The sequence below is a fragment of the Lampris incognitus genome, chromosome 12 (genome assembly GCF_029633865.1).
Source record: "Lampris incognitus isolate fLamInc1 chromosome 12, fLamInc1.hap2, whole genome shotgun sequence".
In the NCBI taxonomy this organism is placed as follows: Eukaryota; Metazoa; Chordata; class Actinopteri; order Lampriformes; family Lampridae; genus Lampris; species Lampris incognitus.
This window is the reverse complement of record NC_079222.1, coordinates 5595909-5623064: the sequence shown is the minus strand read 5'-3', so window position 1 is coordinate 5623064 and position 27156 is coordinate 5595909. Positions and strand designations below refer to the sequence as shown.

The 27156-nt window shown below is 42.4% G+C and overlaps 1 protein-coding gene across 1 annotated transcript in view; it reads right to left on the bottom strand.

Moving 5' to 3' along the window:
- Positions 1-1058: 1058 nt before the first annotated feature.
- Positions 1059-27156, bottom strand: part of fsd1l (fibronectin type III and SPRY domain containing 1-like) — a 28239-nt gene continuing 2141 nt past the window's right edge. The window contains exons 2-13 of the mRNA XM_056290640.1: positions 22764-22859; positions 22443-22574; positions 22220-22321; positions 21733-21755; positions 15026-15147; positions 12406-12627; positions 11237-11335; positions 10641-10770; positions 6913-7010; positions 6347-6601; positions 5101-5189; positions 1059-4433 (exon numbers count right to left, since the gene is read on the bottom strand). Coding sequence (XP_056146615.1) covers positions 4317-4433; positions 5101-5189; positions 6347-6601; positions 6913-7010; positions 10641-10770; positions 11237-11335; positions 12406-12627; positions 15026-15147; positions 21733-21755; positions 22220-22321; positions 22443-22574; positions 22764-22859 — 1485 coding nt within the window. The 3' untranslated portion in view covers positions 1059-4316. The remainder of the gene's footprint in view (positions 4434-5100; positions 5190-6346; positions 6602-6912; positions 7011-10640; positions 10771-11236; positions 11336-12405; positions 12628-15025; positions 15148-21732; positions 21756-22219; positions 22322-22442; positions 22575-22763; positions 22860-27156) is intronic.

The following is a 27156-nucleotide window of genomic DNA, read 5'->3' as shown; positions in this document are numbered from 1 at the left end:
TTAGCTGTTCCTAGGCCCAAACTCTTCTGGACAGAGACCTCAGCTGTTCCTGGAATCTGATGGAGCCATTCCCTGAGTTTGGGGGTCACAGCGCCTAGTGCTCCTGTTACCACTGGGACTACTGTGGATTTCACCTTCCACATCCGATCTAGTTCTTCCCTCGGCCCTTGGTATTTCTCTAGCTTCTCATGCTGCTTTCTTCCTGATGTTGCTGTCGCTCAGATTTGCTACATCGATCCCTACTGCTGTCTTCTGTTCCTCGTCATCCATCACAACGTCTGGTTGGTTAGCCAGCACTTGCTTGTCAGTCTGGAACTTGACATCCTACAGGATCTTAACTCTGCCATTCTCAACCACCTTTGGCGGTGTCTCCCATTTGGACTTGGGGACTTCCAGTCTGTATTCAGTACAGATGTTCATATACACAACACATACACATATAACTATATATACATAAAACTATATATATAGTTATGTATGTATATGTGTGTTGTGTATATATAGTTATATATAACTATATATAGTTATACATATATACATAACTATATATACATAAAACTATATATATATAGTTATGTATGTATATGTGTGTGTTGTGTATATATAGTTATATATAACTATATATACACATATACATACATAACTATATATACATAAAACTATATATATAGTTATGTATGTATATGTGTTGTGTATATATAGTTATATATAACTATATATAGTTATATAGTATATAACTATATATATAGTTATGTATGTATATATGTGTGTTGTGTATATATAGTTATATATAACTATATATAGTTATATACATACATAATTATATACAGTTATATATAACTATATATAGAGTCATTATGAACGCGTTGATTGGTTCAGGTTGCCAGAAGACTGAAAAAAAAAGTTTAATAAACTCCTCAAAGCTTTCATCAAGCCTTCTTTCTTTCTTTCTTTCTTTCTTTCTTTCGTCCATCAGTCATACTTGAACATGAATAACCATGTAAACATGTCCACACAGGTATGAATAAAGGTCTGCTGGTTTCTAATGATCTCTCGGGTCAACAACGCCAACGTTTACTAAGTACATCTGTGTGCAGTCCAAAAGATTTAACATGGGAAATGAACACGTATGACCAGTACATATATGTAGCTATATTTTCATAAAATAATAACCACAACATAGATGAAGAGGTCAAACTGTCCAGAACACAAACAAGGTGAATATGTAGATCACGAATCTGGATATGTATCATTATAGTTTTGTGTTAAATGAATGATTTATATTTTATTTCTTTTACTTTATTCATATTTTATTTCTTATATTTCTCTTAATGTGAAATGTATATTTGCTGAGATAAAATATATAAAATGGGTTTATGGTGTATGTTTCATTTAGAAATGTCTACATATATTATCTGGATTTCATAATTAACAGGAAAATATGTATTTTTACCTGTAAACCACGCGGGTTAAAATATATATATATATATATATCAATGTTCACATTTTTAAAATGGTAAATTATAAAGTTTTATTTGGACAACACGTTTGTGGTCAGAGTATTCATATGTAAGTATTATTTTCATGTTCTTTGGGCAAGTCAACATAATTCAACACCCACAGGTGCACGAGGACGAGGTCTCACACGAAAAATAGATTTTCAGTCAAGCGTCACAACAACATCTGCCCGTCCTAAAATAATTCATCTGAAAAACAAAACACAAACCACACGTGCAGGTCTCGACTCATAATGTAGCAGAATCTGCACACACGTGTCCGTGCCGCAGCCAGTACTGCACCAAAAACCAGCCAACATGTCGTACTTAGTATATGTGTTTTATAGTATTTCATATTTTATATTACCCAGTATAGAATACAAGTTATAAAGTGCTAGTTCTTTTTATTTTTCTCCCCAGTTGCACCCAGCCAATCACCCCACTCTCCCGAGCCGTCCCGGTCTCTGCTCCACCCCCTCTGCTGATCCGGGGAGGGCTGCAGACTACCACATGCCTCCTCCCATACATGTGGAGTCACCAGCCGCTTCCTTTCACCTGACAGTGAGGAGTTTCACCAGGGGGACGTAGCGCGTGGGAGGATCACGCTGTTCCCCCTCCTCCCCCCTGAACAGGCGCCCCGACTGACCAGAGGAGGCGCTAGTGCAGCGACCAGGACACATACCCACATCCGGCTTCCCACCCGCAGACACGGCCAATTGTGTCTGTAGGGACGCCCGACCAAGCCGGAGGCAACGCGGGGATTCGAACCACCGATCCCCGTGCTGGTAGGCAACGGAATAGACCGCTACGCTACCCGGACACCCCATAAAGTGCTATTTCTAGATGGACTTGTAAACTACTTCCTGTTTTCCTCTGAGACACGCCCAACACACCTGGTGGACAAGGACCATGACTATCAGCTAGTCATGTTAAAGATTATATAACACTATATGTCATGTTATAGTGTGTTATATGATATGATATGATATGACGTTACATTATGTTTTGTGAAAGTGTGTCCTTTTGGTGGCCTTGGTGGTTTTGGTGAACTAGTTTAAACTGACTGGCTATGACACTTGGACACGACTCGTTTTACAAGTCACTCGGATGTTTTGAAGAGCAAGAACAGTGAAGGAAGGAAGGAAGGAAGGAAGGATGCTATGATGAAAAAAGGAAGAGGAACTTTGGGAGAAGGGAAGAAAGGCTGGATTGAAGAAACAATTATTCCAGGATGCAGACAGGAGAAGAAGGAAAGAGGTTAGCAGTATTTGAATTGTTAGTACATTCTACAAACTTACAGTATGTAGTGTATAATGGGGGGCGCAGGGCATATTACTGGGTAGGTGGGGTGCAGTACACTCTGCACACTATGGAAATTAAACTTGGCGGACTCATGCAAGCGGAATTGACTCTAACACCAGAACTTCACCACTCTCAAATTAGGAAGCTTGTTGTTTTCGCTTTGTCTGTTTCAATTTCGCCTCGACTCTTTACTGACACCAAGGACGTCACCTAACAACCTTTAACATGACACCATTAAAGAATACTTTTGAATTTCTGACACCAGCTGCTGCTCCTGCTGCTTAGTACTCTGCCAAATTGGTCTGGGAACTTGTCCCTGGCTGTTCACAGGGAATCAGTGTAAGGACCACGGATGAACAGACTCGCTAGCCCTTGGCCAATGGCTCGGACGCTTTAGTCGACTGGTTAGCGTAGTCGCCCGTGGTGTGGGCGACCCGGGTTTGCGTCCCGGCTGCGGCGGTTCTTGGCTGCCCCCCGAATTCCCTACGTCAACACCAGTGTTAAGTGACTATAAGCTCCATACATAGTATTTCCGTCTACGGTGAATAACTTGACGTATCTTTCACACACTAAATGTGCATGTTAACGTCGCACATAGAAACCGTTGCATACTGTCAGTGTGTAGTATGAACAATTCAGACACAGCTAGTGTTTCCCTCCGTCAAACGGGAAGTTTGTCCTCAGTCCCAGCCTTTTCGAACAGCTTCTCAGTTCCAGCCAGTAGAAGAAGGTCATTCCAGTCTAAGCCTGTAGATGTCCTCTCAGTCTTGGCCAGTAGGAAGAGGTCTTACTAAAGCCTAACGTGCTTGTTGATAAATGTGTTAACGGTAAGCTAACATGCTATGCTAACATGCTAAAATGCCAAGCTGGCATCATGAGAAGACTAGCTGTATTGTTCATAAGGGTGGGGACACCTGCAGTCAGTTTAGACTGAAGAGGTCACCGATGAAACGTTTCTGTCAACAAACGCTGTGTCCAGATCAACTGATTCAACCTTCTCTGGTGTTCTCACCTGGATTACTGCGCATGCATCCAGACATCATGAGAAGACGTTATGAAGTCAACACATGCTACGCTAAATCCTTAGTCAATGACAGCTAATAAAGTCACTTATTAGGTTATCTGAGATGGCAAAACAGTCCAAAAGTAACGGACTTCTCTGCAAACAGGAAGTATGAAGCAGGAAGCAAGTAAATTTTGGGCTTGTATAGGTTGCAGCCAGACTAGGATACTCTAGAAATGACTAACTGACTGACTGGCTGCTTAACTGGCTAACAGATTAAATACACAGTTCTGTGTTAATGGCTGACTGACTGATTCTGTTAAACAGCTCTGGTGGTGTGGCTGACTAGCTGCACCTGGCTGACTGATTTGATGGTTAGTTACCTGGCTGTTGACCGACTGAGCAGCTTACAAATATTTTCTTCTGCATGATTAAGGGTGGGGGTGTGGAGATCCCTGGGGTTTCGGCTACCTGCCTGACAGCTACTCAACTACTTCCTTTCAACACTGAGCTGGTTAATGGTGATTTTCCGAGTGTTCTGATTGACTCGGTGAATCTTGCAGGCTGTGGACTTTTCCAACTGTTGACGGCACTTGGAGGCCGGTTGCTATAGTGAGCCCCCCGCACCACACCTAGCAACGAGAGAGACAGATTTTTAGTGAAACAACTACCAACAGTGTCGCTAAAAATACTATCTGAAAACTACTGATCTTACTACTTACAATACTTACAATCAATCAACCTTTATCTGTATGGCTGGGTTTTCCCCCTTTTTCTCCCCAATTGTATCCGGCCAATTACCCCACTCTTCCGAGCTGTCCCGGTCGCTGCTCCACCCCCTCCCCTTCCCTCCCGCCGATCCGGGGAGGGCTGCAGACTACCACATGCCTCCTCCAATACATGCGGAGTCGCCAGCCGCTTCTTTTCACCTGACAGTGAGTTTCACCAGGGGGACGTAGCACGTGGGAGGCTCACGCTATTCCCCCCAGTTCCCCCTCCCTCCTGAACAGGCGTCCTGACCGACCAGAGGAGGCGCTAGTGCAGCGATCAGGACACATACCCACATACCCACCCGCAGACACGGCCAATTGTGTCTGTAGGGACGCCCGACCAAGCCAGAGGTAACACAGGGATTCGAACCGAGATCACCATGTTGGTAGGCAACGGAAAAGACCGCCACGCCACCTGGCCGCCCCAGTACTACTAGAACTTTTTTTAATTACTAACCATAACTATTATTAATCTGTTATATACTACTGTTAAGTACTACCTCTGTGTCACACAAGCTCAAGTACTCACCATGAAAGCTGGAACCACAGACTGAGAGAATTTTGTCTTAAACGAATGAATCAACTGTCTACTGTCAACATCGTAGAAAGCAAGTTCTCCTGCGATAGACAGACAGAAACATTGATAGACAGACAGTTAGAAAGATAGAGTTAGAGAAAGAATCACAGTTGTAGTTTAAGCACAACTGTTGTGTGACCTTGCTGTGAACTGAGCGATACAGCATCACTGACTTTTAGTCCAACAGAAATTAAAATTTATATATATTTTTTGTAACAACAATACAGATCATCTCTTTATATGGCCTATCTTGTGTCTTCTTTAATATCTATAAAGTCAAGTAGACCCAGCAGGAAAACAGCTGATACACAAGGGCCGAACTACTTGGGAAAATAATCGAATTGTGATTTTTTTAGACCAATATTTGGGTTGCGATTTAGTATGCAATTTGTTTTAAAGTTCCTTATCTTCTCTATTATTCATTAAACACAAGCAATAAATCATCATATAGTAGGACCAACGCAACAGTCAACACATAAACTGCTGTTTCCTGTGGGCCAGGCCTACATGTTATGATGACATGAGATGAACTGATGGATGGATTGATATGAATAACGTAACTTTATTTAACTACTGAACTGTACAAAGAAAAACCTTCAATCATAGAATACTGACTGATTTAACTTCGTCTTGTAAACGTGTAATATAATTATCACGTGTTTGTGTTGTATAACTCAATTGTACTGCAGCCAAACACCAGAGGGCGATAGTGAAAGACCCACTGCTGTGACTTTTGCATTGGCTTCAAAATTGCTTTTGACCACGTGCTCTTTGGAGACAGAATGTGGGCTGACGCATCATTTTCAATTCATGGTGGGAGAAGTAATATGAGCACAGTTAATATCTTTCACCCTCATTCTCACATACTTCATCATCACTGACATCATCATATTCACATACTTCATAACTCAAAGGACTTAATACTGTCAACAAAATATTAGCTAACGCTACAACACTGAGAAAACAGATTCCTGATGTTAACATTATCTAAAACCATCCCATAAGCTCCATTAGCTTTATCTTTATGACAACCACGCTAACATTAGCATTAGCATCACCCAAATTAAATTACTGCTGTCAAAACTGAAGGGAGAGTGTTTTCATAGCCATGATCTTAGAGACACTCTGCAAGTTAGCATGGACATTTCATTGTTTACCAAAATGAAATTAGCGTTAGCGAGGCTAACTTTAGCCTTACCATTGTCGAAGTCACAGTAGATGCCGATCCGCTCAGGAACAGCACAGTCCAAACTTTTAGCCTTGTTGTTGTGCTTAGCAGCTAGCGAAGTCTGCAGCCACTGGCTGGCATGTAGGCACCATGACCCTGCGGTCTTCCCCAACTGGTCAAACTTGCCCAGTCCCTGACGGTAGGCCACGCCCACAGCAAAGGCCTTGCAGTCGGGGAGAGGGCGAACCTCCCAGTAATGATGGCCACAGTCTATGGCCCTGTCACCTAGCAGACACGTGGAGAAGGGAATTAGTGATTAATACAAACAGAAAGACAGAATACTTCAAAAACCTTTTTCAGAAACTGCACCCAAATTACAAATTTTTTTGAAAGATAATTATGCATGTTACTTTTTTTACATGGGTATATTGTTGAACGTACCATTATTACAATATTTGTGTATTTAAAAAAATATCACATGTATCAAGCAGTAAACGTATACACATTCTTATTATGGGCTCAACTGTATGTGTGCTAGTGAATGTACTGCTTAAACATCAGAGTGTTTTCACTAGGTACTTTGTGCCTAGCAGTACCTAGTACTGTGTATGACTCGCCGGCAAATCGATCACGACTTCCACGGCTCGCTGGTGAGCGCGCTGTGGACGTCCTCTTTGGAGAAGGAGTGCCGCTTCTGTTGAAAGGTCAAAGGGTCAAAAGCTGGCTCAGCAAGGGACACTGGTCATGACAGATAGGACTGACACGGTCAACATCATGACAGACAGGACTGACACGGTCAGCATCAACGGTAAACGGGTCAACGGTAAACGGGTCAGCTTTTCAGAGCTTTTTTTGCCATGGAAACAGGCTTCATAGGCAGAAAATGCTGCAGCTTTGGTAAAGTTTTTCTAAAAGAATCTCAAAATACTGGCATATCACAATATAGTGTAATTATTATTGCATTGGTGTTGCAAAAATAAGCGGAAAATTCTGAAGTTTTGCTGAAGTCCGTTAAATATAAGAATTATTTGAGTGTTCTTGTATCGGTGCTGTAGTTGAGAATCCTCAAGTTTTGCGGCTCATGTTGGAGAGAAACAAGAGATTTGCAAACATGGAAAAGCCTTAACAGAGTGTCTGCATATGAAAAGATTTCCTCCAGACCTCCCGCTTTACTCCATTTGTTGGCAGTATTGTAGTCCGCCAAAACGGGTGTGGCTTTTTAAGTATGTGCTCCACTGTGTCTGTGTTTGCTTAAAGTATCCTGATGTACTGCTGATGCAGTAAAATACAAGATACACAGAATTAAAGTTATATTTGCATCACTTGAAATGACAATTAGAACGTTAAATGAGCACAAATAAGATAAGTACATTGTGATGCATTTCTGAATCGTGTTATCTAAAGTACTTTAAAACACAGATTTAAAAAAAACTTTGAAAAGTTGACCCCAGCACAAATGAGTCAGCAAACAAAAGTATTTTGCTCGCACAAAGATGGTTGAAGAAAGCTGAACTTGCAGTGATGCTGTATGCTGAAAATGCACGGCCAAGAATGTGCCAAAGCCACAACAGGTCAAAACAACACATCAATGTTTTCATGTTTTTGTCATTTAAATAGACTCCAACAAGCGTCGATGCTAGCACTTCCTGGGATACAGCCAATGTGCCTAGCTAGCTTGCAAGCTTGTGCTGGCTTCCACTAGGAATGCTATCTTTGCTAGTAAGCTTCCTTACTACTTCCTTAATACTTGGTTTGTACAAATGTACAAACCAAGTATTTAGCAGCAATCACTATCTATTCATTCTTGAGACTGCAGAAGAAAAATATAAATGCCACACCTGCTTTTTAGCTTACTTTCCGAATTGCTCTCCATGAGGACTGCTAACAATGCTAACCAGCGGGTTTTAAGCCCATTTAAAAATACTACCCTGTTAGCCTGTAGCTGGCCTTCATACCTGTCACCTTCCTCATCCAACCGAAACCACATGCTTAAACCCCGAGACATCAAGGTGTTGTTTTAACGAAGAGCTTTTTGTTAAAGGAAAGTGTAAGCATCACAAATATAACAAATAGAAAGAACACGACGAAGAGGAAGAGATTGACGGATGAATTATATGTGGATGAAGGACTAAACGATTCATGAAAAATGACACAATTAAACTGGTACTGGAAATCTAAATGGCTAATTTCTACAATAATTCAAGTTTAATTATGTATGTTTCTCCTGACCATCTCCTCCACTGGGAGGTAAAAGGTTAGACGTTACAGAACAGCGACACCCTCTTTGCAACTAGGAGGAGCCATTGAGGGAGTTTTGCATTTTTTGAGGGGTTTTTTATATATATATATATATATATATATATACATATATATATATATTGCTTCTACTTTGCATTTATAATATGAATAATTCCCTAGCAACATATTTCTCTAAGCATTTAAAGGCTTAGGGTGCATCTTGAATTCAGGCCAGGGGTGTTAGAGCCACTCTGAGTGCTCTCTTATCGTTCAGAAATTCAGAGTGTTCAGTTCGTTCCCATTTGTAAATTCAGGAGCTGTGCTCTCGGAGTGTTCAAAGTGTACATCGGATGCTCCAGATCAGGGATGGGCAACATGATCCAGAAAGGCCCGGTGTGGGTGCAGGTCTTTGTTAAAACCAAGCAGTTACACACCTGAGTCTACAAATCAAGGTCCTTAGCAAAGACTATTTGTTGACTAATAGAATCAGGTGTGTAACTGCTGGGCTGAAACAAAGACTGCACCCACACCGGCCCTTTCTGGATCATTTTTGCCCACCCCTGCCCCAGATGAAGAGACCGAGCATTGAAACATTCCAAAAATGGGTCAAGACAAGGTTATGGAATAACGCCACGGTTGTGGCTGATTTGGTGATCTACAAATTAATTTACAGACAACTAACTGCAGTGATCTGCTAATTAGCAACACAATATTTTGCTTATCTTGCAAAAATATATAAATGTAATCACAAAATAACAGTTATTTACATATTCCTCCTCGTTGCTGTCTAGAAATTCCTCAAAAATTGTAGAAATGTTACTTTCATTCTGATTCTGATTCTATCATGCTTTACATCTGCCATCTTGATCGTGTCGATAGCAGAATTCTCATTTGTAAAATCCAAAATATTTACGCCCTGATGGGTGTTTCCAATCCACAGCAGGGCCTCAGAAGGAATTTACAAATGCCCCCCTAATTAAAAACACTTTCCTTAAAACAATTGTTTAGCAACATAAATGTTCCTATCCTACAATTTTCACTCCCCCTCCTCCTCGTTTTTACTCTCCTTTCTCCATGATGAAATCACTCTCTACGCAATGTTAAAATGTGCCAAAAATTGTTGATAGCCACAAACACTTTAAAAAAAAGTCAGCTTTAGCTGATGAAGCTGTGGAATGGGATGAAGTAGCAGCCTGTAGTTTCCCAGCTAGCTAGTTCCTTGAGAGAAAGTAACAAGCTAGCTAACTGCCCAGCCAATACGATCTGCCGACTGATCCTTACTCACCATTAACATCGATGTTGAAGGCATGGAAGAATCGGAAGAGGTCATTCTAGAGTCTAAAAAATATTTTTGTACACATATTTCACATGCTTGCTAATTGCCTAGTTTTGGCAGTTTGCTAATGACACAGAGAGGAACAAGATTGGAAGATCTTAGCTGAGAAAAGAGTTGTTGGTAATAGCAACTGGTGGAGAAAAAGTCAGTTGTGCTACTTAGCCTACTGAGCAAAAACCAATGCTATAGGCTAATCTATAGCCAGTGACACTAGTTGTAGAGGGGAATGGCTGGGGTCAAGGGTCACAGGGGTCACCTGGATGAATTCTTCAGGTTGGTAAGATGTGTGCCGAGGGAGCACAGAATCAGTCAAAAAAAGCAAAATAAAAACTGAATATCTAAGATAAAATGAGGTCTTTTGAAAAAAAAGAATTTTGATATTAGAAAGCCTTTCCAGTAGGTATAGTTTCTCAGCACAAACTAATAAACAGGAAAGTGTGAACTATTCCGTAAAACTGAGGCCTCCAACTGTTAGTCATTAAGAGTTGTCAAGTTAAACCAGTTTTCTGCTGTTTGTTTTCAGGTCCAAATTTAGGATTATAAATAATAATTTGGGATTATGTGCCTTTACTTAAAAGTCGTAATTTGGAGGTCCTATTCTTTTTTAAACATCTGATTGGATTGTAATTAGATGTTTAGCATACAAATAAAAAACTTCCAAATGATGGTTGGTTAGATATTGAGATGCCATTGAGTGAGGCAGAGTGGCTTTTTTTTTTTAGGCTGATTGTAAAATTCAACAATCCTTACCTGCCCTTGTTCTCTTTACCCTTGACCTTTCCATCTTGACCTTTGCCCCCCTGTGGGTCCCACTCTACAGTGTCCATAACAACCCGCAGGTTAAGGTGAGAGGTTGTGGGGTCAAATCCAAAATTATAAGCTGTATAGAGGAGGTGAGGAGGGTGAGGAGGACAGAAAAAAACAGGAGGTAAGAGGATCATTTTCATCCACACAGTCGAAATATATCAGAACAATAATTCTATTCCCCTTCTTTCAGCTTGTTCCCTGTTTTTCAGGGGTCACCACAGCGGATTTCATAGTTTCCATCAGTATGCCATTGGTGCTGTACCCTGTGAGGGGCACAGCACCAATGGCGGCTGTTGTTAACCCGGGCCTTGACTAATCTGGTATGGTCTTGTCGATCTGCATACTGATTTGGCTAAATTTTACATCGGCTGCCCTTCCTGACACAACCACTAACCCTATGGAGGGGGGCATGGGTAAAGTGCTGGATGCCATCCCAGTATTCATGGACTTGTGCTCATGCCTGTTGCTATACACTAACATTAATTCTATTCTACTCATTACTATTTATTTCTCTAAATTGTTTATTTTGTCTTTCTCACCTGGGGTTTCCAGAGTAACAGGGTCTGAGTATTCGCTGCCGGCAGCCTTGTTAAAGGCCCGGATCCTCACATTGATGAACTGGGTGTCGAACTTCTGACCTAGAAGAAGAACATTAAAACTAGTAATGCTAGTAATAGTGGTAGTGGTAGTAACAGTAGCAGTAGAAATAGCAATAGAGTAGCAGTAGTGGTAGTAGAAGTGGCAGCAGTAGTAGCAGCAGCAGTAGTTGAGGTAGTAGTGGTAGTATTAGTAATAATGATAGTTATAGCAGTTGCGGTAGTCAAAGTACAAGTAGTAGCAGTAGCAGCAGTAGTAGTAGTGGCAGCCTTATAGCCAAGACCACATCCAGGTCTACTGCATCCGGTGGGCTCAAGGACCACGGGCCCTGTCTGGAGCTGCACCGAGGAGGAAGCACCGAGGGCGGTCTGACAGGAAGCGGAAGCAGGGCAGGCTAAGCTAACTGCTAGCCCATGCAGACCGACAGTTCCGACAGTCATCTTGGCCAGCGTTCGTTCCCTTGGACAGTGATTTCTTTTCTTTTCTTTTCTTTTTTAGTTTGGATATATGTGTTAATTTAGATATATGTATTAGTTAGTATGTGTGTGCTTGAGCGACCTGTCCAGGGCGTCTCCCCGCCTGCAGCCCAATGACTGCTGGAACAGGCTCCAGCATCCCCATGACCCTGAGAGCAGGACAAGTGATTCGGATAATTGAATGGAATGGAATGGATATGTGTTTTTGTCTTTGTGTTGCACTGCTGTGGGTTGGGGGAAACGACAAATAAAGTGTTCCTGATTCCTGAAATCATATCACTTTTGGACTAAATAATCTGTGGCATGGTCCAATGTCAGTTTACAGATAGGACTACCAGGCTGGTTGACAGTTTTAAATGATCATGTTTAAAACATGCTTACTGACGATGTGGTTAGCTACGGCCACTGGCTGATACCAGCTGAAGTCCGAAATTGAACTCCACTCTGTTCTTTCCTGAATGCTGTCATTTTAAAAACGCAATAGCATGAATGTAATGACCACCACCACGCCTGGCGCTGACGCTGATCATGTAAAGGAGTAGCACCCAACCTGGCGTTGATGCCGACGCTTTGGGTGGCTCATGTGAAAACTGCTTTAGGTTTACATCTAAATAAACCCCAGGAAGTGTTTTTACCTGTTAGTGTGTACTGTGTACTGCGAATATCCTCCACTGTCTCCCAAGGTTGCAGGTCTTTTATCCTTGCCGGGCCACCATAGTCTGTCTTCCGATACTCCAAAATATAGCGCTCAATCTTTTCACTACCACCATCACCATCATCAGGCAGTCTCCAGGCAACCTTTACAGTATTGTCGCAGATGGAACAGTCATCAGGGGCTACCTCTGGGGCCCGGGGCACTGTGGCAACAGGGGGACAGAGTCAGGAAGATAAAAAAAATCAATTTAGCGGGATTAAATCTTCAAAATATTGATTTTGAGTTTTGTCCCATCTCATCTCATCATCAGCCGCTTCTCCAGGGTCGGGTCGCCGTGGCGGCAAGCTAAGTAGGGCACTCCAGATGTCCATTTCCCTGTTAATGCCCTCCAGCTCCTCCTGGGGGATGCCAAGGCATTCCCAGGCCAGATTGGAGATGCAGTCCCTCCAGTGAGTTCTGGGTCTACCCCGGGGTCTCCTCCCAGTTGGACGTGCCCAGAAAACCTCCAAAGGAAGGTGCCTGGCTCTACTCCGAGCTCCCTCCATATGTCCAAGCTCCTCAACCTATCGCTAAGGCTGAGCCCGGACACCCTTCGGAAGAAACTAATTTCAGCCGCTTGTATCCACGATCTCACCTTTTGGTCACTACCAAAAGCTCATGACCATAGGTGAGGGTTGACTGGTAAATTGAGAGCTTTACCTTCCGGCTCAGCCCCCTCTTCACCACAACGGTCTGGTACAACATCCGTATTACTGCTGATGCTGCACCAATCCACCTGTCAATCTCCCACTCCATCCTACCCTCACTCGTGATCATGACCCTGAGATATTTGAACTCCTTCACTTGAGGCAACAACTCATCCCCAACCCGGAGAGAGCAATCCAGCATTTTCCAGTAAGAACCATGGCCTCAGACTTGGAAGTGCTGACTCTCATCCCAGCCATTTCACACTCAGCTGCAAACCGCCCCAGTGCGTGCTGGAGGTTACATTCTGATGAAGCCAACAAAACCACATCATCTGCAAAGAGCAGAGATGCAATTCCGAGGTTCCCAAAATGGACACACTCCTCACCTTGGCTGCTCCTTGAGATCCTGTCCATGAATATCACAAACAGAATCGGAGACAAGGGACAACCTTGGCGGAGTCCAACACCCATCGAAAATGTGGGTGTTGATTTTTGTCATAATTCCAAAATTATCTTGCACGTTATCTAAAAAATCAGTTTTTAGTAAAGTGTCTGGAAAGTTATCATTTACTTTAAAATTGTTGCATAGTCAGCTGGAATCTCAACCACACCCACTGGTTTCAAATGGGGTCAGTAGGTAATTAGTTAGTTCTGGTGAACAAACTGACAGAACTGGGCCTTGCTTATTCCATCTGCCTCTGGATTAAGGACTTCCTGTCTTAGCGCCCACAGAGGGTCAGAGTAGGCCCCCACATCTCCTCAGCCCTCAGCCTCAGCACTGGCTCCCCACAGGGCTGTGTGCTGAGCCCCCTACTCTACACCCTGTACACACACGACTGCACCCCCGCTCACTCCAGCAACACCACTGTCAAGTTTGCAGACGACACTACGGTGGTGGGGCTGATCTCTGGGGGGGGATGAGTCTGCATATCGGGACGAGGTGGAGCGGCTGTCTGTGTGGTGCAGGGAAAATAAACTGATCCTCAACACCTCCAAGACAAAGGAGCTGATTACAGACTACAGGAGGAACAAAACAGACAATCGTACCCTTTTCATCGGCGGGGACTGTGTGGAGAGTGTCTCGGACTTCCGGTTTCTGGGCATACACATAGAGGAAGGCCTGACCTGGAGTGTTAACACCACAGCGCTGGTTAAGAAGGCACAGCAGAGACTCTACTTCCTGAGGATCCTCAGGAAGAACCACCTTACCACCTCACTGCTTGTGTCCTTCTACCGCTGCTCCATAGAGAGCATACTGACCTACTGCATCTGTGTCTGGTTTGTCAGCTGCACAGTAGCAGAGAGGAAAGCGCTCCAGAGGGTCATCACCACTGCCCAGAAGATCATTGGATGCCCCCCCCCCCCCCCCCCACTGGAAGACCTATACAGTTCCCGCTGCCTCAAAAAAAGCCCATGGCATCCTCAAGGACCCATCCTACCCAGGACACCATCTGTCTGAACTGCTGCCCTCAGGCAGACGTTACAGGACAATAAGAGCTCGGACAAACAGACTAAAGGACAGCTTCTATCCCCGAGCCATAACCGCACTAAATGCTGCTAAGTCTTGATTCCTGACTTTTTGTGCAATATGTTGGTGCCCAGTAGATTGTAGAAATGAATGTGTGTGTGTTTTATGTTTTTAATTCTTTTTATACTGATCTTTGCACTGATAAGAACTGCACTTTCAAATTTCGTTGTACTTGTACAATGACAAATAAAGGTCTATTCTATTCTAAAACAAGTAAATCTAAGAGGCTTATTTTTTAATTTAACTAAATAACTCCCAATGACTAGTTGTCCAAATTAATGAATAGTGCTGGCAAAGCTAACGTTTTAAATGTAATAGACCTGTGAAGTGATACTGATAACATGACACTCAGAATACATCCAGATACGTTGAGTATTTCAACCTACCTGGTAGGAAGTGGAGATGCTTTAGCATCTCTCTCTCTTTGCTAAAGTCGACCATTAGATGTGACATGCTGTCTGTAGCTACAGGTTTCATTGTTAGGCGGAAGGCAGGTGCCATGGTAACCCTAAAAAAGAAGCAGATACAAAGGAGAGAAGTTGTTATCATTACAAATCCTTTATAAAAAAAAATAAAAGTAAAAAAAAAAACTCATTATATTCAACTGAATTGAATTCAGTTAGTTTAGCTAGCCTTTAGAAAGCCAAAACCCTAGTCCATAAGTGTGTACCCATGTCCCCCATGATGAATATCATGTATCATGACTGTAGCATGTAGTATGTACCCATGTGTGAGTGTATGATTGTATGTATGTACATTTGTAGATCTTTATGGAGGTAAACTTGTATTTTCACTTACACGTTGTGGCCAAAAAAAAAAAAAATTTCAAGAAATAATTCTATCTATCTATGAATGAATAAATGAATGAATGATGATGTATTTCAAACATGTAAATAAGCAGGATATAATATACAGATAATCCATTGCCAATAATGTGAAGTGATCAACAAATCCACACATCAAACTCAGTGAACAAATCTGCGAATGCATCAGATTATTTGTTACATGTTGGAAAAGCAGTAGGAGGAAGTACCCCTTCTCACCTACTCGTTAATTCAGTTACTATACATTACAAAAAGGAAAATAAAATAAAATATATATAACAAAAAAATATATGACCAAAAAAATGGGAAAACATATATATTTTATATATCAAGCCAGATATCCACTCAGTGTCATATAAAGGAAAATTAAAAAAAATGTAATTAGGAATGTTTGGCGATAAGTAAAACTTTAACAGTTAATACAACTCTTCATCGTCCCTATAGCTCTTGATAATCACACCTTTGGACTTCTTCTTGAACTGTATAATCTTTGTACTGTGTTTGAGTTCCATGCTCACACTGTTCCACAACTTTACCCCACAGATTGAAATAAATGCCCATGCTCCTCAAAGTTGCACCAACACACCATTTCCTGAAGTTTAATTTCCCTCTCAGATTACATTCCCCTTCTCTGTCTGAGAATATTTTTTGTATATTACTGGGCAGTAGATTGTTTCTTGCTGTGAACATTATTTGTGCTGTGTTAAATTCTATTAAATCCCTGAACTACAAGGTGCTTGACTTTAAAAATAGCTTGTTGGTGTGTTCATGATAGCCTACATTATTAACTATCCTTATGGCTCTTTTTTGTAGTATACATAATGGTTGTAGGTTGGTGTTGTAGGTGTTACCCCACACTTCCACACAGTAGATCAGATATGGTAAAATAAATGAACAATACAGAGTGTGCAATGATTTATGATCCAGAATGTGACTTGCTTTTCTCCTGACTGCAATGCTCCTTGCTCGCACACATGTTATGTGAGGTTTCCAGCAGATTTTGTGGTCTAGTATCACACCTAGTAATTTATTTTCATATACCCTTTCTAGTTGGACATTGTCTACTTTTACTTTAGTATTTATTATATGATTTGTCCAGATTTAAGGATAATTTGTTTTTGTCAACCACCATTTTAATTTTTCCATTCTATTGTGGTCACCTCCAAAAGTTGCTGTAAATTCTCACCAGAACAAAAATATAGTTGTGTCATCAGCAAATAAAACAAATTTCAATATTTGTGATATCTTGCATATACCATTTAAGTACAGAATGAACAGTTTTGGACCTAAAACCGACCCCTGGGGTACACCACAAGTAATATCCATGCATGACGATTTACACTCACCGGCCACTTTATTAGGCACACCTGTCCAACTGCTCGTTAATGCACATTTCTAATCAGCCAATCACATGACAGCAACTCAATGCATTTAGGCATGTAGACATGGTCAAGACGATCTGCTGCAGTTCAAACCGAGCATCAGAATGGGGAAGAAAGGTGATTTAAGTGACTTTGAACGTGGCATGGTTGTTGGTGCCAGACGGGCTGGTCTGAGTATTTCAGAAACTGCTGATCTACTGGGATTTTCACGCACAACCATCTCTAGGGTTTACAGAGAATGGTCCGAAAACGAGAAAATATCCAGTGAGCGGCAGTTCTGTGGGCGAAAATGCCTTGTTGATGCCAGAGGTCAGAGGAGAATGGCCAGACTGGTTCGAGCTGATAGAAAGGCAACAGTAACTCAGATAACCACTCATTACAACCGAGGTATGCAGAAGAGCATCTCTGAACGCACAACACGTTGAACCTTGAGGCAGATGGGCTACAGCGGCAGAAGACCACACCGGGTGCCACTCCTGTCAGCTAAGAACAGGAAACTGAGGCTACAATTCGGACAGGCTCACCAAAATTGGACAATAGAAGATTGGAAAAACGTTGCCTGGTCTGATGAGTCTCGATTTCTGCTGCGACATTCGGATGGTAGGGTCAGAATTTGGCGTCAACAACATGAAAGCATGGATCCATCCTGCCTTGTATCAACGGTTCAGGCTGGTGGTGGTGGTGTAATGGTGTGGGGGATATTTTCTTGGCACACTTTGGGCCCCTTAGTACCAATTGAGCATCGTGTCAACGCCACAGCCTACCTGAGTATTGTTGCTGACCATGTCCATCCCTTTATGACCACAGTGTTCCCATCTTCTGATGGCAACTTCCAGTAGGATAACACGCCATGTCATAAAGTTCGAATCATCTCAGACTGGTTTCTTGAACATGACAATGAGTTCACTGTACTCAAATGGCCTCCACAGTCACCAGATCTCAATCCAATAGAGCACCTTTGGGATGTGGTGGACCGGGAGATTCGCATCATGGATGTGCAGCCGACAAATCTGCAGCAACTGCGTGATGCTATCATGTCAATATGGACCAAACTCTCTGAGAAATGTTTCCAGTACCTTGTTGAATCTATGCCACGAAGGATTAAGGCAGTTCTGAAGGCAAAAGGGGGTCCAACCCAGTACTAGTAAGGTGTACCTAATAAAGTGGCCAGTGAGTGTATGTTCGCCTATTATACAAACTGCTGCCTGTTATTTAAATAGCTTCTTAGACAATTCTGCACCACCCCTCTGATACCAGACCTTTCCAATTTATCTATTAATATGTTGTGATCAACAGTGTCAAAAGCTTTTTTAGATCTATAAATATTCCTTCAGCAAACTTTTTTGGTCTATGCAAATAGTTGTTTCTTCAAGTAATCCAATGAGGACCAGAGATGTGGATCTGTTTGGTTGAAACCCGTACTGGCTATCGGTCCGCAGGTTGTGCTTCTCAATGAATTTGTCCATTCTAGCAGCAACTAGTTTTTCTAGTATTTTGGAGAATTGTGACAATAATGAAATCGGTCTGTAGTTTTTAAATTGATGTCAATCTCCGGTTTTATATAGGGTACAAATTTTGCCATTTCCATTTTGCTTGAACTTTACCAGATTGAAAGGACATGTTATAGATGTGGGTAAGTGGTTTAGCAATACATTCGATTACTTTCTTAACTATTGTCATATCAATATCCTTCCAGTCAGTAGATTTTTTTTTGTTCTTACATTTGTTTACAACAGTGTTTTCCAACCCAGTCCTCAAGGACCCCCTATGCTGCAGATTTTCATTGTAACCCTACATAGGTAGCCCTGCTAGTACTTACTCAACCAATCATCTCATAGCACTTACTTATGCAAGGTGCGCAAAATCTGACATAATTCATTGCTGATTGGTTGAATAACTACAAACAGGTACCTATTCAGGGTTGCAAAGAACATCTGCATGATAGGGGTTCCTTGAGGACTGGGTTGGGAAACACTGGTTTACATTGTCCATGATTTCTTTCTCTTCTACCGCTGTAAGAAAAACTGAACTTGGATTTCTGTCCCCATAATCACTATCTTTCACCTCTGTGATTATGTGTCATTGATTTTTCCTGCCAGTTTTGGGCCACATTTACAAAGAATCAGCTGAAGTCATTGACCACGTCTTCCATGTTATTTAGTGTTGTCATTATCTTTAAAGTACTGAGGGCAGCTTGGGCTTCTGGATCCATTTCTAATAATACTATCATCACATTCCATATACCTTTGGAGTTGTTTTTATTGGTCTCTTACTCTTTGCTATAGTATTCCTTCTTGCATATCTTCATAGAGTTAATTAGCTTGTTTTAGATTTTATTTCTGCTTCAATGGTTCTGTACTTTATGAATTCATTAAAAAGCTTATTTTTATGACAACCATTACGTAGTCCCTTTGTGATCCATGGACTATCTTTATATTTCTGTTTACTGTTGAACTGTTTTATTGGGCAATTTTTTTCATGTACGGATTAAAATATGTTTAGGAATGAATCGTAAGCTTTATCGGTGTCTTTTTCTTTGTATACTATATTCTAGTTATGTGTTTGTAATTCATCTTTAAAAGCATTCATGGATCCCTCTGTTTTACTCTTTTATATTCAGTGTTGTTGGGAACTTTGTTCTTCCTAAAACTGCAGTCATAGACAGTAAAAACTGGTGGATGATCACTGATGTTGTTTATTAAAAGCCTGCTCTCAGTGTTGCCTTCTATAATGTGTGTGAATATATTGTCTATTAAGGTGGTACAGTGTGGTGTGATTCTGCTAGATCTAGTGATTTTAGGATATAAAACCAAACCATACATGGTATTAATGAAGTTGTCAGTCTTTTTGTGCTTATCTACCTATCTATCGATCGATCGATCTATCGATCTATCTATCTATCTATCTATCTATCTATCTATCTATCTATCTATCTATCTATCTATCTATCTATCTATCTATCTATCTATCTATCTATCTATCTATCTATCTATCTATCTATCTATCTATCTATCTATCTATCTATCTATCAATGTGTGTGTGTGTGTGTGTGTGTGTGTGTGTGTATGTATATATATATATATATATATATATATACAGTGCATCTGGAAAGTATTCACACCCCTTCACTTTCCCCACATTTTGTTATGTTACAGCCTTATTCCAAAATGGATTAAATTCCTTTTTTTCTCATCAATCTACACACAATACCCCATAATGACAAAGCGAAAAAAGTTTTGTAGAAATATTTGCAAATTTATTAAAAATAAAAAACTGAAATATTGCATGTACATAAGTATTCACACCCTTTACTCAGTACTTGGTTGAGGCACCCTTGGCAGCGATTACAGCCTCAAGTCTTCTTGGGTATGAAGCTACAAGCTTGGCACACCTATATTTGGGGTATTTCTCCCATTCTTCTCTGCGGATCCTCTCGAGCTCTGTAAGGTTAGATGGGGAGCGTCGCTGCAGCTATTTTCGGGTCTTTCCAGAGATGTTAAATGGGGTTCAAGTCTGGGCTCTGGCTGGGCCACTCAAGGACATTCACAGACTTGTCCTGAAGCCACTCCTTCGTTGTCTTGGCTGTGTGCTTGGGGTCGTTGTCGTGTTGAAAGGTAAACCTTCGCTCCAGTCTGAGGTCCTGAGTGCTCTGGAGCAGGTTTTCATCAAGGATCTCTCTGTACTTTGCTCCATTCATCTTTCCCTCGATCCTGACTAGTCTCCCAGTTCCTGCCGCTGAAGAACATCCCCACAGCATGATGCTGCCACCACCATGCTTCACTGTAGGGATGGTATTAGCAAGGTGATGAGAGGTGCCTGGTGTCCTCCAGACGTGACGTTTGGCATTCAGGCCAAAGACTTCAATCTTGGTTCCATCAGACCAGAGAATCTTGTTTCTCATGGTCTGAGAGTCCTTTAGGGTGCTTTCTGGCAAACTCCAAGCGGGCTGTCATGTGCCTTTTACTGAGCAGAGGCTTCCGTCTGGCCACTCTACCATAAAGGCCTGATTGGTGGAGTGCTGCAGAGATGGTTGTCCTTCTGGAAGGTTCTCCCATCTCCACAGAGGAACGCTGGAGCTCTGTCAGAGTGACCATCGGGTTCTTGGTCACCTCCCTGACCAAGGCCCTTCTCCCCCGATTGCTCAGTTTGGCTGGGCGGCCAGCTCTAGGAAGAGTCCTGGTGGATCCAAACTTCTTCCATTTACGAATGATGGAGACCACTGTGCTCTTCGGGACCTTCAAAGCTGTAGACATTTTTTTCTACCCTTCCCCAGATCTGTGCCTCGATACAATCCTGTCTCGGAGGTCCACAGACAATTCCTTTGACTTCATGGCTTGGTTTCTGCTCTGACATGCACTGTCAACAGTGGGACCTTATATAGACAGGTGTGTGCCTTTCCAAATCATGTCCGATCAGTTGAATTTACTAGAGGTGGACTCCAATCAAGATGTAGAAACATCTCAAGGATGATCAGTGGAAACAGGATGAACCTGAGCTCGATTTTGAGTGTCATAGCAAAGGGTGTGAATACTTATGTACATGCAATATTTCAGTTTTTTATTTTTAATAAATGTACAAAAATTTCTACAAAACCTTTTTCACTTTGTCATTATGGGGTATGGTGTGTAGATTGATGAGAAAAAAAAGGAATTTAATCCATTTTGGGATAAGGCTGTAACATAACAAAATGTGGGGAAAGTGAAGGGGTGTGAATACTTTTCGGATGCACTCTGTATATATATCTATCTATATCTATATATATCTATCTATATATATATACATACACACACATTGAATAATAATGAGTATACTTCTCAACAAAATCATATAGGAAACCCAAAATTAGATGTGAAGGAAAATCAAGGCACAGGAAAACATGAAACTCACCTTTCTTTTATTTGCCTTGCAGCCTTAGGAAAGACAGGAAAGGAGGAGAAATGGGTGAAACAGGAGAGAGAGGAGTAAATGAGTGGGGAAAAGAGGAAAGGAGGGATAGAGAAGCAGAGGAGGTGTTAGTAATGTTAGTAACGCACAGCAGACACACATCTTCCCTTGATTCCAGTCTTCCTCTTTCCTTTCCTCTTCTGGATTTCCTTCTTCAATCCATTCTCTACATCTTCCCTTCTTTCTTTTTCCTTCCTTTATGATTTTTCTTCTTTCCTTCCTCTCTTCTCTCCTTCATTTCTTTGCTTTCCTCATCCCTGCTTTCTTTCCTTGATTTCTGCCTTCTTTCATTTGCCCATTTTCCTTCATTCTTTCTGATCTGCCTTTCCCACTTAATAAATCAAACTCCTTTCCTTTCTTCCCTCTTTTCTTCCTGCTGTTCATTCCTGTCCTCTCTTTCTACATCTCCCTCTCTCTCCCTCTCTCTTACCTTAATAAACTCCTCATCGTCATCGATCCTCAGCGCCTGGTTTGCAAATTGCAGAAGTTCCTCCGCAGACTGGAGTGCTGCCCGGCCCTGAGTCAGCTGGTTCTGTGGAAAATATCTTACTGTTTAGACACATGCATAGACCGATCGATAGACAGATAGATAGAACAGTAACAATAGATATGATATATGAGAGGTAGACAGAGAGACAGATGAACGGACAGACCTCTAGCTGATTCTCCTTCCTCATCTTCTCCTCCTTCATGGTGGAGGCCAGTGCCCCCTTGGCCTCCTCCAGGGCTGAGTTTAAGCAGTCAAACTCAGCCTCCAGGTCCGAGGCCACACATGACGAGTTCTCCTTGAGGGAGGGAGAGAAGACACGTTATCTATCTATCCATCTATCTATCTATCCATCTATCCATCTATCTATCTATCTATCTATCTATCTATCTATCTATCTATCTATCTATCTATCTATCTATCTATCTATCTATCTATGTCACCAAGCCTCTCCCCATTTTTGGCCGTCAGCCAATCTGCATCTTACCTCAAGGTTGGCAATAGCGTGGCCAAGTGTATCCAGGAAACTGTGGAGTTCCTCGTTCTTATTGGCTAACGTGGTGATGATCCTACGCAAGGCATCCTGACACACGCACACACACACACACACACACACACACACACACACACACACACACAATCAACAAATATGTGTGTAAAATGGGTTGCACAATATGTTTTACAGTGTAAAGTGTGTATTACTTTGCCGTATAAATTGCTCATTGCTGTTGTGTGAAATTGGCATAATTTAATTTGTTAATATCTATAATGTAAAGTGGACCTTATGTCATGGATAAACATCAAAATGGACCAATGTTAACGTGTGTTTAATGTCTGCATAATACATATTCTGATGCTGGTTTACAGTGCAAAATGGGGGCCGTGTAGGTTGTGTTGTGTTATTTCAGCTCAGCTCAGCTTGTCAGTATGTTAAAATGCAGCTCTTCATAAGCGAAACGTCAACTGAGACTGAAAGACTGGAATGTGTTTAAAACTGGAGCATCGTGGTTGTCAGCAGTGTAGCGCCTCCGGTGGCCTACACAGGAAGTCATGGTGAACATGTGTCGTGACAGAAAGAGAAAGAACGCCTGTTTAAATGTGTCTTTCGTAGAGGGCGAGCGTCTTTATATATGGTCACGAAGAGTGTGTGTGTGTGTGTGTGTGTGTGTGTGTGTGTGTGTGTGTGTGTGTGTGTGTGTGTGTGTGTGTGTGTGTGTGTGAAGACAGAGAGACAGAGAGACAGAGAAAAATAATAGAGACAGACAGAGAGTGATTAACCAGCTTCTCCAGGATTAGCACTGAATGCTATTTTGAGCTGCAGTAGTTTAGCATCTCTCTCTCCCTCTCCCCCTCTCTCTTTCTCTCTCCCTCTCCCCCTCTCTCTCTCTGTCGCTCTCTCTCTCCCTCTTTCTCCATCTCTCTTTCTCTCTCTCCCTTTCCCCCCTCTGTCTCTCTCTCTCTCCCTCTTTCTCCGTCTCTCTTTCTCTCTCTCCCTTTCCCCCCTCTCTGTCTCTCTCACCCCTCTCTCTGTCTCTCTCTCTCACCCCTCTCTGTCTCTCTCACCCCTCTCTCTCACCCCTCTCTCTGTCTCTCTCTCTCACCCCTCTCTCTGTCTCTCTCTCTTTCTCCCCCCCCCTCTGTCATTCTGTCTCTCTCTCTCTCTCTCTCTCACACACACACAGAATAAAAGTGTCACCTAGTTGATCAGATAATCAGTTATTGATCAATCAGTTGACACGGAGGACAAAACAGGAACAATAACTCTCACGATAACTACACAACAGAGTCATCTGACTGGCTAAATACGTCATCATTAATAAAAACTTCATCATTAATAAATACTTCATCATTAATAAACACTTCATCATTAATTAACACTTCATCATTAATTAACACTTCAACTGAAGGTGTCACCACACTGATCAGACCACGGATCAGATGTACGTGAATCAACGTTTAATGATCAACAGTCGACTTAGTCCGTTGGTTATGAAGGGCAGATGAATACAGTCTGAAAGACAGAACAACGAATGCACAGTGTGTTTGTGTGTCTGTGTATGAGTGATTGTGTGTTTTATTCAATGACACAAACAGAAACATGAAAGAATGCAAGAAAGACACGAGTCTCACTGCAACAGTGACAGTGTGTTGTGTTGTGTTGGAGACAGAGTGAAGATTGTGTTACAGAGAGAGAGCGAGCAAGGGCTTATGTTACACAGAGACGGAGAGAGGGGGGGAGAGAGAGGGGGAGTGAGAGAGACAGAAAGGGGGAGAGGAGAGAAAGACGGAGGGGGAGAGAGAAGGAGAGAGACAGAGAGCGAGAGCGGGAGAGGGAGAAAGAGAGGGGGAGAGAGAGGGAGGGAGGGAGAGAATAGAAGAGAAAGGCAAAGGAAAGAGGAGTTGTAATTAAACTTCAACTCACTGACTTAGTTTCAGTTTGTAAGATCAGTGAGGCTAGCTGGCAGATAGACAGACAGACAGACAGACAGACAGACAGACAGACAGACAGACAGACAGACAGACAGACAGATAGACAGATAGATAGATAGATAGATAGATAGATAGATAGATATAGATAGATAGATAGATAGATAGATAGATAGATAGATAGATAGATAGATAGATAGATAGATAGATAGATAGGTAGATACTGAGGCACCATCTTACAATGCTGTGATTGCAACTATTCCCAAATCCTCTGTGAATAGTACACATGGCCACTGCAACTCTAGTTAACGGACCACACCCATATCTGCATATGAAACTGGTCGTTGGTTTGGGTCTTTATGCCACTGTATTGTTTATAAGGGTGGGGGTACATGCAGTCACTGTATTGTTTATAAGGGTGGGGGTACATGCAGTCACTGTATTGTTTATAAGGGTGGGGGTACCTGCAGTCACTGTATTGTTTATAAGGGTGGGGGTACCTGCAGTCACTGTATTGTTTATAAGGGTGGGGGTACCTGCAGTCACTGTGTTGTTTATAAGGGTGGGGTACCTGCAGTCACTGTATTGGTTATAAGGGTGGGGTACCTGCAGTCACTGTATTGTTTATAAGGGTGGGGTACCTGCAGTCACTGTATTGGTTATAAGGGTGGGGGTACCTGCAGTCACTGTGTTGTTTATAAGGGTGGGGGTACCTGCAGTCACTGTATTGGTTATAAGGGTGGGGGTACCTGCAGTCACTGTATTGTTTATAAGGGTGGGGTACCTGCAGTCACTGTATTGGTTATAAGGGTGGGGTACCTGCAGTCACTGTATTGTTTATAAGGGTGGGGTACCTGCAGTCACTGTATTGGTTATAAGGGTGGGGTACCTGCAGTCACTGTATTGTTTATAAGGGTGGGGTATATGCAGTCACTGTATTGTTTATAAGGGTGGGGTACCTGCAGTCACTGTATTGTTTATAAGGGTGGGGGTACCTGCAGTCACTGTATTGGTTATAAGGGTGGGGTCACCTGCAGTCACTGTATTGTTTATAAGGGTGGGGTACCTGCAGTCACTGTATTGTTTATAAGGGTGGGGGTACCTGCAGTCACTGTATTGGTTATAAGGGTGGGGTCACCTGCAGTCAGATGAGACTGAAGAGGTCACTTAGATGGTGCTGAAACGTTTCTGCCAGTAAACGTGTCCAGATGAGCTGGTTCAGCTCTCTGTGAGCTACTGAGGCTGTTCAGATCCAGCACTACCTGGTGTCTTGGCTGATCTGACCCCCCAACATCTCCCCCAACTACCAACAACTAACCCTTCTTATGTCCCCTGGTGAGCCTGAACACGCTACCATTTATCGCCGCCAATTTGTTTCGGCGTTCTCAAACATAACAGTAAACATACAACCACAACAACACGCACAAGGAGTGTCCACAAAAACATAATTTTACACTTATAATTCAGTCAATGCAACCATATATCTCATGCCCTTAAAGTGAGAAATGAAAGTGCATGTGCATAAGGAGACGACACAGGAAGCACTTAGGATGCAGACTGCTGCAGGGTGTAAGTGCTGTTGTGGAAGCGAGATGTTCTGGACTCGGTACTGCGGTGTCTTTTACCCGCAGGGGAGACGACTGGACAGGGGCTTGGCCGGCTGTGAGGACACGGCATAATTCATAAATGACGGGGAGCTCACAGCCAATTACTTCTGAAGCCGTGTGTAACAAATCTTTTCCTCGGGGGCTGTAGAATCGACTCTGCGCATAACCGCAGTCCACCGACTTCCGGTTTCTACGGCAGCGGTCACACCAGCTTCCTGTTTGTTGGCGCGTGCTGTTGACAACGGCATGTTTTTCACGACGCCTGCAGGATTTACCATGGATAAATGTCAACGACACGCACACAACTGTCCACAAACCTTCACCTGCACCCAGCAGCACACGGGTGAACAGTTCCAAGTTGTACATATCAAGTTACGTCCACAGTTATGAGGATGCAGGTGAAGGTGTGTGGACAGTTGTGTGCGTGTCGTTGACATTTATCCATGGTAAATCCTGCAGGCATCGTGAAAAACATGCCATACAGTTAGTGAGCACACTTTCTATTACAGCCCTGGAGAACTTTAACATCGCCACCCCGGACACTCCCACATTTCCTGAGCTGCTTTAGAAAGAACAGGTCTTTGGTGACCCTTCTTCCGGATGGTGGCGGAGTTGTCTTCCCATCTCAGGAGGGAGGACATTGTAGTGCCAAGGAATTTGAAACCCGCTCTCTCTACCACCTGGCTGTTACCGGCCAGCGGTAATAGCGCTCTCTCGTTTTTACACAAGTCAACCACAAGGTCTTTAGTTTTGTTGATGTTCAGTTCCAGATTGTTACTGCCACACCAGTCCACAAGACAGACCTATTTTTTTCTATAGGCTGTCTCATCATTGCAGTTTTAAATA